Source organism: Tamandua tetradactyla, chromosome 9 (assembly GCF_023851605.1).
Source record: "Tamandua tetradactyla isolate mTamTet1 chromosome 9, mTamTet1.pri, whole genome shotgun sequence".
NCBI classification, from domain to species: Eukaryota; Metazoa; Chordata; class Mammalia; order Pilosa; family Myrmecophagidae; genus Tamandua; species Tamandua tetradactyla.
The window spans coordinates 2,772,936-2,785,337 of NC_135335.1; the positions used below are offsets into that span (position 1 = coordinate 2,772,936).

Consider the following 12,402-nt stretch of genomic DNA (forward strand, 5'->3'; position numbering starts at 1 on the left):
CGGAGGGGCAGCCTTTGTCTGGGATGTCAGCAGGTTCTGGGAGCTGGAGCCTGTCTTTCACCCACTTAGCCACTTTCCAGTATGCGTGCGCACCAGAGATTAACTGAGAGCCATTGGCCTGGGAGTGAAATCCCCAGGGCTCAACGGGCCTGGGCACCCCAATGGGGGGCCTGCTGACCAGGCAGCACCTCCCGGGTCCAGCACTGAGCATGCAGGGTTGACGCAGAGGGAGGGCCACAGGTCTCGCTGCTTGGACAAATTTATTATGACTGTCTCAAAGCCGACGAGGACACAAAGCTATAGGAACACAATTCTTAACTTAGGACACGCAGACAACTGTAAACATGATGGACGCGTCGGGGCACGCCCGCAACCCCTACAGCTCGCCCGCAGCCGGCCGCCTTCTCTTTTCACTCCAGGCTTCCGTTCTGAACCATTTGCAGATACTCCTTGTGGAGCTTTTCCTGAGCATCAAAGAGCTTCTTGAGCTTCTTGGCCTGTCCCTTGCTGATTTCTTTGCCTTCGGTGTCATGGGTGGGTAGACCCTGCGAGGGCAAGAGTGGAGCCTGGCGTGAGCCCCCACGCCACTACCTGTGCCTCTCCTAGTGCCCAAACCTCAGGGGGCCGGGACCCAGGGGCAGAGGGTTACATCCACCTGCTCGGGCACGTAGTCCTCAGCTGGCTCCAGGCCCGGCCACTGAAAGTGGGGGAGAAGCAGCCAGGGTCAGGGGTGCCCTTCCCTCAGGGTGTTGAGGGGGCAGGGACCCCGCGGAGCCATGTGCTCTGTCCTGACACAGGAGCCCTGAGGTCCCCACTACTAGGCCTTTGCTGGGACAGGAAGGCAGGAGTGCAGACCCCTATGGGCAGTCGCGGGGCTGTGCTGACGTGGCAGTTGGGTCCAGCTTGTCAGGGACCCTGGCGACCCCTCTGCAGGAGGCCCCATCTCCAGCCTGTCTAAACCGGCTGTGGCTGTGACCTCAGCAGCCACAGCAAACTCTGCCTGGATGAGGGTGGAGGGAAGTGTGCCCACCCAAGCTGGCCCGGCTGTCAGGGCAGGTCCTTGGCCCGCCCCCCCACCCGGGACAGGAACCTCCTGGGGCGCAGACCCTTGAACAAGGCATCATGTGATCCCTTTTCCCTTACAAACACCCCACACAGAAACCTTGCTAGCTCAAGGTTGATATTTGCTGTCATCCCAATTTGACACAGCCTGACATCACCCCAAAAAGAAAAAAGTGAGTCCTTACGTTCTCATCAAACTTGGAATATTTGTCACGCTCGGACAAGAACATCTCACCGGGTGGGACCTTCATCCTCGCCAGCTTTGCTGCCTGGGACACAGGACATGTGGCTGCAGCGCATGGCTAGCGGGAGCCCCCCCCACCACATGCACCTTCCCGCCAGAAGTGCTTCCAGGCCCTCCAATTCAGAGACCACAGACAGGGAGGGGGACACGCAGGGCGGAGGGACAGTCTAAAGCCAGAGCAGGTTTTCCCCTATGGCATCAGCGGGGAGGCCGATGGAGAACCACCATGACGTGGAGCCTGCAGAGGGCAGAGCCTGGGCATGAGGGTCTCGGGGCCCAAGTGTACAGAGAGCCCCTCGGGGCAACACTCCCCACCTGGACGAGCCCACGCCTTACCTCTTGTTCCTGCTTTCTCCTGGCGGCCTCCTCCTTCTTCCTTCTCTTCTCCTCTTCAACCTGGGAAAACAGCACAATGGCTGATGCACCAGGCCTGCAGGCCAACATGGGAAGGGGGCTGGGGACATTGCCCCACAGGGTCTCCATAAGACCAGCCCCCTACCCCCACCCTGCTCTCCTCCCGGGACCCAGCACTGGGAAGGAGCTGGACCAGGCAGCACACTGAGCAGGATCGGTGCTTATCACTCAGTCCCAAGCACCCCCCAGCATGCACAGCGAGCACCTCTCCAGCTTGGACCCACAGAGCCACCCAACACATGGTTTAAGAGGTCACCCCTGCAAGCTACTCCCGACAAGTGGCCAGGTGATGAGCCAGGCCCAGGCCAAGGGCTTTTACCAGCTGGGTGGAGAACAGCAGTGCTGCAGGGCGACCCCTGAGCAGGCCAGGGGTGGCAGGGAAGGAGCAAAGGCCCTGAGACAGAAAGGGGAGGGAGGGCAGGGGCCAGTAGGCGCCAGGTGGCTAGGTGCTTGCAGGCCAGGTCAGGAGCGCATTTGACCCTAGCACGGGGTGCACAGATGTGCCATTCATGGACAAGGAGGTGAAACAGGTTTGGGGAGTTGAGAATCAAAGAGTTTCCTTCCAGACATATTAAGTTTCAGATGCTGTGGAGCCAAGCAGTGATTTCCAGTAGGCAGCCGGGTCTCAGAGTCTGGAGCATGGGCCAGAGGGAGCTTTGGGGTCACCACAGACAGAAAGATGGAGGGAGACTAGCTGGAAAACTGGAAGGGGTGGAGGTGTACGTGCTGCGGAGCTGGGAGGGAAGGGAGAGTGAGTAAGGGGCAGTGAGGCTGTGGGGGGGGGGGTAGCTAGAGGGAGACCCAGAGGTAGGGGCCAGCCAAGGGGCTCAGGAGGGTCTGAGGAACAGGGGGCAAGATAAGGCTGAGTGGGAGGGCAAGGAGGGGTGGGGAGCATGAATGCAGGAATGGGCCCTTTTCTTTTAAAGACAAGCGTGTGCACTAGCCGGAACCTTCCAGGGGAGAGTCGCACACCAAGGTGTACTGAGTGACCTACAGAGGGGGTAGCCTCGCAGGGTCAGGGGTCCCAGCCAGCCCAGCACCCCCACCCTGCATCCCATCACTGTCACACCAGCCCTGAGTGGGGGTGGGCAGAAGGCGGCTGCCAGCCCACCAGGTGTTTCCTTGCACAGGCTGAGCAGTATGAGATTATGTTGGTCGGCAGCATGGACCCCGAGAGGGCACCGGTCGTTGCTCCGGCCAGCACCCGTGCACCAGTGCCCCACCAGAGGACCAGGCACGAAGGCCCCAGGCTGCTTGCATGTCTAGCCCACCAGGCCTGAAAAGACCAGGCAGCGGCATTTCCACCCCTGAATCCAGACACAGGGATTTGGGGAATGCAGGAGCTGGCCAAGTGCTGTGGCCACAGCAAGCAGCTCCCAAGAACTCCAGGTGGGGCAAGCAGGAGCAGTATGGGCTGGGGTGGCGCCTGAGACGAGGGGAACAGGGCTGTAAGGGTCAGGCCTAGAAGCACAGAGCACAGGCATGCCTGGCTGCTTCTCCTCGTCCCACTGAGGATGCGTCTGCAGGTGGCACACCCCTCTGCCACTCTGTCACACCAGCGTCCAGTGAGGGGGCAGCAGGCACTTCTTGTGTCCGAGAGCAGGGACTCTTGAGTTCCAGACATGTCATTCTTCAGCTCATCTTCAACCCAGGCACGACAAGCTTGGTGACATCCAGGCTTCGGTCCACACTGCAGCACATCTCTCTGCTCCCGTGGCCTCAGCGGGTGGGGCCAGCAGGCACTGGGGGTGACCCCAGAGCCCAGGGACATGCTGGCCCTCCACAGCTGTCCATAACTCACTCCCGACAACTCCGTTTTCTGGGTTCCTCTCCCCTCCCCTCCCCAACTAGTTCTTCATGCTCGCCTCCTTTCTAGGGCCTTTCGGGGCCCCCTTGCCTGTGGCATGAAACCCCCAGTGGCCCTGGTGGCCCTCTCCCCTGGTGGCTCCCTTCCTAGGGGTCTTGCACTGCTCTGCCCAGCCGTCGGGGCCCATATTGTAGTCCAGTGATGCAGTTTTTCTCTGCTGGACGCTGAGGTCCTTGTGGGCAGGGACTCCCCCAGTTCAGTCTGGATACCAGCCCTGGTTCCTGGCACCTGGATGAGAAGTGGGTGCCGTGGAAGATGAAATGGAGCATGGAGTGAGGCACAGGCAGGTGGGCTTGGGGAGTCGGGGGCAGTACTGAGGAAAGCAGCTGGAGGCCCACAGGGCTGTGGGTGACACACACTTTGGAAGAGACAGAGGAATATACAACTGCAGTTCAGAGAAAGATATGGGACCAAGAGGGCGACACAAGATACTGCAGGGTGCTGGCCCCCCATGGAATCTCTGAACCTCTGGCAGAATATGGCAGAGCCGTCATCCTCAAAACTCCAGAAGAGGGTTGCAGTAATGGGCAAGTGTCAAATCAAGGACATGCAGCTGTAGAGACAGTAGCCTAAGCTTGTGGCACCCCAAGGTGTGGAGCTGCCTCCATCATCCTGTACTGGAGAGAGCAGAGCATCCCCTATGCGTGCTCTGGGCTGCCTGTGTGCCGGCGCTGAGCTATCAGTGCAGCCTGATAGACTGACCCGGGACACTCAGCTTGGCCTGTCCTCCCTGAGCCTGCCCTGCAGGCAGAAGCAGCTGGCAGACCACTAAAGCACTGTGAGAAGCAATTTAGTCAACATGGCTTGGGGCAAAGGATTATTGGCTTCAAGAAATCTAACAGAATACGGGGCGGGGGGCAGTCAGTTTCATAGGGAGTGGAGATGTTCTGATCCCTGAAAAGAAGAATTCCTGAGGCCATGAGCACATGGCCAGGACAGGACACAGCTCATAAGAGAGGACCCAGTGTTTTCACCTCAGTCTGATCTTGGTAGGAGGGCTAAGGTCTAAAGGACACCACTAGCCAACCCCCAGCCAGTTTTCAGACTGGGAAAGGTAGGCTTTGTGTTGGCTGGTTGCTTTCTGTTAGCTCCTGGCATCCAAGGAAATCTCTGTCTTATGACAAGCTGGAGACGAACTTAAGGAACAGACAGCTCTGGGGTAAATTCTAGAATTAATACATTAAAATATGAAAAAGTGCAGTGTGCGATCACAAGACAAATGAAATAGGAAAGGATGGCCCATCCAAAGGAAGAAGATAAACAACAGAAATAATTGACTTCTGATATACCAACAAAGAATTTTAAAAAATGGTCTTAAATATGCTCAAAGAGCTAAAGGAAAACCCAAAGAACTGAAGGATATCAGGAAAACAGTATATTAACCAAATGAGAATTTCAATAAAGAGATAGAAATTATAAAAAGGAACAAAATAGGCATTGTACATGATGCCTGATGAATGCAGGTGGCTGAAGGATGCACTTACTGAAAAGTAGATGGGTGAATGATGGTATATATATATGATCGAATGTTGTGCTGCTACAAAAAGGAATGAAGTCGTGAGGCATGCAACAATGTAAATGAATGGATAGGACATTTGGTGAGGCAAAATAAGCCAGTTATTTTGAAAGAACAATTATGATACAGTCTCCCTTAGAGAGTGTTCATAAGAAAACAGGGGCCTAGATTGTAAGCTCATATAGCAGACACATTTAGTCCAGAGTGATAATTATTATTTCTGGATTTTGAGAGCCTATTTTTATATATATATATATATATATATATATATAATACTTATATATAATATATAAATGTATATATTTATATTATTATTTTATATTATATAAAATATATATAAAAACAACTTGAACTTCCGGGTCAAGGTGGTGGCTTAACAACGTGCGCGTTTTAGTTCGTCCTCCAGAACAACTACTAAATAACCAGAAACAGTACAGAACAGCTCCTGGGGCCACGTCACTGACCAGACACACAGCGTACCCCAGTCTGGACCAGCTGGACCAGCTGTGAGCACCACCCCCGGAACCGTGAGTTCCCAAAGCTGCGGCGGCCAGCGCCCCTCCCCCACAGGCTGCTTCCCAGAGGGGAAAGGAAAGGACTTTACCAGCAGCAGGGACTGGGCACAATCAAATGCCAATTGTGGAACTAATTAACAAATTCTGACTACTAAAAATAGGCCCCCAGCTTAGGTGAACCTCATTAAAGCAGAGGTTGCTCATTTTTGCCCTGGCGCCAAGGGGGGCAGGACTGACAGTAAAAGGGGAAAAAAAAAAGAAGGAAACAGAGGTTTTTGTGGCTGTGTGTCTAGAAAGGCTCGACTGCCTCTGGATACAGCAGCAGGACTTTTCAGGTTGCCACTGCCCCAGGCATAGGCAGAAGTGAGCTCTTTTGGGGGCTTATCTGGAGCCTGTGCCTTCCCCAGGGGAGGGGTGAAGCCCCACCCAGGTGGAATCCCTCCATCAAGGAATTCAGACACCAGGGCTTGGTAATTTGAAGCCATTAAAACCAGCCTACAACCTCTCCTCTGTCTCCACCATGCCCCCAGCAGGGAGAGTCTGCCAAAGTTAAAGGTACCGCATGATCTTATGCTGGTGGGACCTGCAGTCAGACAAGCGCCACATACGGGGCAGGGTAAGAAAAACAGAGTCCAGAGACTTCACAGGAAAGTCTTTCAACCTGCTGGGTCTCACCCTCAGGGAAAACCAATGCAGGTGACTCTTTCCTCCTGATAGGAGGCCAGTTTGGTTTGGGAAAATCTGGCTGGGGTCTATAATATCTAAGTAGACCCTCCTAAGTGTGTGTTGGGGGGAAGGCACCACACAAGCAGGGCAAGAAACAAGAAAACAAGAACTGAAAAATTCTCCTCTGTTAAACAAAACTTAAGCTAAAGGTCCAGATAAAGCTGAACGGAATGTCAAAGAACAGATAGACAACAAATTCATCCAGCAAGAAAACCCTAGGTAAAAGAAGTGAAAGCAATCTCCAGAATAAACTAATTAAGGTAATTAAATGCCTAGACGCCAGCAAAAAATAACAAATCACACTAGGAAAATTGAAGATATGGCCCAGTCAAAGGAACAAACCAACAATTCAAATGACATACAGGAGCTGAAACAATTAATTCAGAATGTACGATCAGACATGGAAAACCTCATCAAAAACCAAACCAATGAATTGAGGGAGGGTATAAAGAAGGCAAGGAAAGAACAAAAAGAAGAAACAAAGTCTGAAAAAACAAATCACAGAACATATGGGAATGAAAGACACAGTAGAAGAGATGAAAAAAACAACGGAAACCTACAATGGTAGATTTCGAGAGACAGAACATAGGATTTCAAAACTGGAGGATGGAATATCTGAAATCTGACAAGAAACAGAAACTACAGGAAAAAAAAGGAAAAATATGAGCAGGGACTCAGGGAATTGAAAGACAATATGAAGCGCACGAATATACATGTTGTGGGTGTCCCAGAGGAGAAGAGAAGGGAAAAGGAGGAGAAAAACTAATGGAGGAAATTATCACTGAAAATTTCCCAACTCTTATGAAAGACTTAAAATTACAGACCCAAGAAGTGCAGCGTACCCCAAAGAGAACAGATCCAAATAGACATACTCCAAGACATTTAATAATCAGAATGTCAGAGGTCAAAGAGAAAGAAAGGATCTTGAAAGCAGCAAGAGAAAAGCAATCCATCACATACAAGGGAAGCCCAATAAGACTATGCGCAGATCTCTCAGCAGAAACCATGGAAGCGAGAAGACAGTGGGATGATATATTTAGATTACTAAAAGAGAAAAACTGCCAACCAAGAATTCTATATCCAGCAAAACTGTCCTTCAAAAATGAGGGAGAAATTAGAACATTTTCAGACAAAAAAAAAATCACTGAGAGAATTTGTGACCAAGAGATCAGCTCTGCAAGAAATACTAAAGGGAACACTAGAGACAGATACGAAGACAGAAGAGAGAGGTGTGGAGAAGAGTGTAGAAAGGAAGACTATGAGTAAAGGTAAAAAGAAGGAAAATTGGATATGACATATAAAATCCAGAAGGCAAAATAGTAGAAGAAAGTACTACCCATGCAGTAATAACACTGAATGTTAATGGATTAAACTCTCCAATCAAAAGACATAGTCTGGCAGAATGGATTAAAAAACAGGACCCATCTATATGCTGTCTCTACTCAAAGGACACGAGGCCAAGGACACAAATGGACATTTACACACCAATGTTTATAGCAGCATTATTAACAATTACCAAGAGATGGAAACAGCCAAAATGTCCATCAACAGACAGTTGACTAAACAAACTGTGTCATTTACATAAGATGGAATATTATGCAGCTGTAAGACAGAATAAAGTTATGAAGTATCTAACAGCATGAATGGACCTTAAGGACATTATGCTGAGTGTGATCAGCCAGAAACAAAAGGACAAATACTGTATGGTCTCACTGATGTGAACTGACATTAGTGAATAAACTTGGAATATTTCCTTGGTAACAGAGACCATCAGGGGATGGAAATGGGGTGAGATATTGGGTAATTGGAGCTGAAGGGATACAGACTGTGCAACAGGACTGAATACAAAAACTCAGAAATGGACAGCACAATACTACCTAACTGTAATGTAATTATGTGAAAACACTGAATGAAGCTGCATGTGAGAATGATAGAGGGAGGAGGGCTGGGGACATAAATGAAATCAGAAAGATAGTAAAGATTGAGATGGTATAATCTAGGAATGCCTAGAGTGTATAATAATAGTGAAATGTACAATGTACAAGTTTTAAAAATGTTTTTGCTTGAGGAAGAACAAAGGAATGTCATTATTGCAGGGTGCTGAAAATAGATGATAATTAATACTTTAAAATGTCACCTTATATGTGAGACTAAAGCAAAAAATGTTTATTTGTTACAAAATTCATATTTTGACTAGAGCATTTCCTGGTACAACTCATGTAGATGGTTTGATTGAATGTCATAAGTACTTGGAATCTCAGGTAGGACATGAGATTTTGTTGGTTTGTCCAGAGTGATGCCCTGATGAATCCCAGAGTCATTTGATCAGTGACTGGAAAAGTATTTGCAAGCCCCTTCGGGGAATGGTGAGAGTGGGGAGAAATTCAACTTCCCCAAGTTGAATTCTTGATATTCTCACAAGCAGTGTGGACAACCAAAGCTGTGGGCTGAGCCCCCAGTCATGGGGTTGGTTCATATGAAACTTAACCCCACAAAAGACAGGTCAAGTCTACTTAAAATTTAGGTCTAAGAGTCACCCCCAAGAGAGCCTCTTTTGTTGCTCAGATGTGGCCTCTCTCCAGCCAACATGATTAGCAGTCTCACCACCCTCCCCCTCTCTGCGTGGGACATGACTCCCAGGGGTGTGGACCTTCCTGGCAACGTGGGACAGAGATCCTGGAATGAGCTGAGACTCAGCATCAAGGGACTGAGAAAAACGCTAGAATGAGCTGAGAATTAACATCAAGGGATTGAGAGAAACTTCTCGACCAAAAGGAGGAAGAGTAAAATGAGACAAAGTATCAATGGCTGAGAGATTCCAAACAGAGTCGAGAGGTTATCCTGGAGGTTACTCTTATGCATTAAGTAGATACCACCTTGTTGTTCAAGATGTAGTGGAGAGGCTGGAGGGAATTGCCTGAAAATGTAGTGCTGTGTTCCAGTAGCCATGTTTCTTGATGATGATTGAACAGTGATATAGCTTTCACAATGAAACTCTGTGAATGTGAAAACCTTATGTCTGATGCTCCTTTTAGCTACTATATCAACAGAAGAGTAGAACATGGAATAAAAATAAATAATAGGGGGAACAAATGTTAAAATAAATTCAGATTGAAATAGTGGTAAATGAAAGCGAGGGGTAAGGGGTATGGTATGTATAGTCTTTTTTTCTCTATTATCATTTTATTTCTTTTTCTGTTGTCTTTTTATTTCTTTTCCTAAATCGATGCAGATGTACTAAGAAATGATGAATATGCAACTATGTGATGATATTAAGAATTACTGATTGTATAGGTAGAATGGAATGATATCTAAATGTTTTGTTTGTTAATTTTTTTTAATTAATAAAAAAAGTTTAAAAAAGAAAAAAAAACCCTAAAATGAGCTGAGAATTAACATCAAGGGATTGAGAGAACCTTCTCGACCAAAGGGGGAAGAGTGAAATGAGACTAAGTGTCAATGGCTGAGAGATTCCAAACAGTTGAGAGGTTATCCTGGAGGTTATTCTTATGCATTAAGTAGATATCACCTTGTTGTTCAAGATGAAGTGGAGAGGCTGGAGGGAACTGCCTGAAAATGTAGAGCTGTGTTCCAGTAGCCATGTGTCTTGATGATGATTGAACAATGATATAGCTTTCACAATGAGACTCTGTGAATGTGAAAATCTTGTGTCTGATGCTCCTTTTAGCTACTATATCAACAGAAGTTAAAAAATCTAATTAATAAAAAAAGTTAAAAAAAAAAACCCCTGATATTTAGAGATATGAACAAAACCAATTAGGTTGGGGTTACAGTAATTCAGAACACAGGGGTAAGGAAGACACTATCTCTATTTTAGAACCATATATATTCTTTGAGACCAAAGGAAGAAAGGTTTATTTAGTTTGGAACCTAGATTTCCTGTAGCACATAATCTAACTCAACCTATCTGTATAACTCATTTGAACAATTAAAACCCAGGGAGCCCAGAATAAGAAAGAGTTCCTTTAATCCTGCATAGCTTAATGTAATGCCTGGATGCATCCTAGAGTATATTAAGCAGATAATCAAAAAGTATAGAAAAATACATTTCATTTTCTCCTGGAATGATGGGAGAAAAAATACGGAACTGTTAAATCTTACCATCAGGGAATCCCCTGACACTGTATGAAATTTTAGAGACACCCAAATCAATAGGCCAAGCCCTTGATCTTGAGGCTTACACTTGTGAAGCTATGTAGGTAGCAGAGAAGCTTATCCTATCTGTAGGGTATGCCTAACAGTTACTTCTGGAGGACCTCTTTTGTTGCTCAGATGTGGCCTTGGTCTCTCTAAGCCCAACTCTGCAAGTGAAATCATTGCCCTCCCTACTATGTGGGACATGACATCCAGAGGTGAAAGTCTCTCTGGCGACATGGGAGATGACTCCCAGGGATGCATCCAGCCCTGGCCCCATGGGATCAACAATTCCATCCTGACCAAAACGGGGAAAAGAAGTGTAACTAATAAAGTATCAGTGTCAAAGAGAGTTCAAACAGAGTCAAGAGGCTACTCTGGAGGTCGCTCTTATGCAAGCTTCAGGTAGACCTTGCTATGTGTCATAATTTGTCAAACCCCCATTGGGACCATTCTAGACAATCCTAAAGAGCCTCTAGGGCAGTATATAAGATTCTACAAGGGTTCCATGCACTAGGGTAACTTTCCAGAAACTTATGACCTCCAGATGGGTCCCTGGACCAGATAAATCCTGAAACCTAGAGGCCCAGCCTCTCCAGAACATAAACTAGTTCCATCTCCCTACCCCATATTATTGACAGCCCCTTCTAATGTGAAAAAGTTAGAATGGCCATAGCCCAAACACCTCTAAAGAGTGGGACAGAAAGATCAAAGGTGATGGTGGAGTTATACAGAGAAGACAGGATTTAAAAAATGAATACCAATGCTGAATTATTAAATTGATATCTCTTTTAGTCTCCAATATCTTAGAGCACCTAGAAGTAAAAATCTAAAATAGTGAAATTGTAACCCGTATCAAACTCCGAACTCTGTTCTACAAGTAATCACTGTGCTGTGCTTTGAAATTTATTGCTTTTTTTGTATATATGTTATTTTTCACAAAAAAGAAAGAAAAAAAAAGTTGTTTGTGGTTACAAAAAATATTTATTGCTTCTAGCCTCCTACATTCTGGAGCAGCTAGAAGGAAAAATCTGAGATGATGGTATGGTAGCCCATAACAAACTCTGGTATCTGTCCTGTAACTACTTGTTGAAGCGTGCTCTGAAAATATTGCTTTTTTCTTTCTTTACTTTGCATATGTTTTATTATACAATAAAAAAATTAAAAAAAAAAAAAAAAAGGAACCAAACAGAAATATTGAAGGTGGAGACCATAATGACAGAAATGAAAAATTCGCCAAGGTGTTCAACAGCGATTAGCGCTGGAAGAAGAAATAATCTGTGCATGCAAAGAGAAGGCCCCTGAAGTGCTGCAGGCTGAGGGGGAGAAAGAAGAAAAGAATGAAGAACAGTGACGAGACCCTCGGACACCCGTGGGTCGTGTGAGGGACTACCAGCACACACGCTGTAGGGATCCCAGAAGGCAAAGACAGACAGAAAGGGGCAGAAGGAAGAGTCCATAAAGAATGGCAGAAAACTTCCCAAACTTGAAAAAGGACACGAATATGCATGTTCAAGAATCTCAAAGAATCCTAAACAGATAAGCTTAGAGATCCACACCGATACACATAGTAGTCAAACTGTCGGAAGCCAAAGGCGAGGAAAGAATCCTGAAAGCTGCTAAGGAAGGCAACAGGTCATTTGCAGAACCCCAGGAAGGGCAGATGCTGATTTCTCATCAGGCACAACCGGAGGCAAGAAGGCAGTGGGATGAAATACTTAAAGTGCAGAAAGAAAATAACTGCCAACCAACTTTATATCCCGGGAAACTGCCTTTAAAAACGAGGGAAACAAACAGACATACAAACAAAAAACATAAAAAAAATAAATAGAAAAGAACCAAAGAAGGAAGAACGAGGGAACGATTAAGACACCCCCAGACAAACCAAAGCACAGGGAGGTGG

At 47.0% G+C, this 12,402-nt stretch overlaps 1 protein-coding gene across 1 annotated transcript in view; it reads right to left on the reverse strand.

The window, feature by feature from the left end:
* Positions 1-243: 243 nt before the first annotated feature.
* CARS1 (cysteinyl-tRNA synthetase 1) overlaps positions 244-12,402 on the reverse strand; it is a 73,121-nt gene continuing 60,962 nt past the window's right edge. The window contains exons 20-22 of the mRNA XM_077115392.1: positions 1,643-1,702; positions 1,248-1,331; positions 244-545 (exon numbers count right to left, since the gene is read on the reverse strand). Of these exons, the coding sequence (XP_076971507.1) occupies positions 411-545; positions 1,248-1,331; positions 1,643-1,702 (279 nt within the window). The 3' untranslated portion in view covers positions 244-410. The remainder of the gene's footprint in view (positions 546-1,247; positions 1,332-1,642; positions 1,703-12,402) is intronic.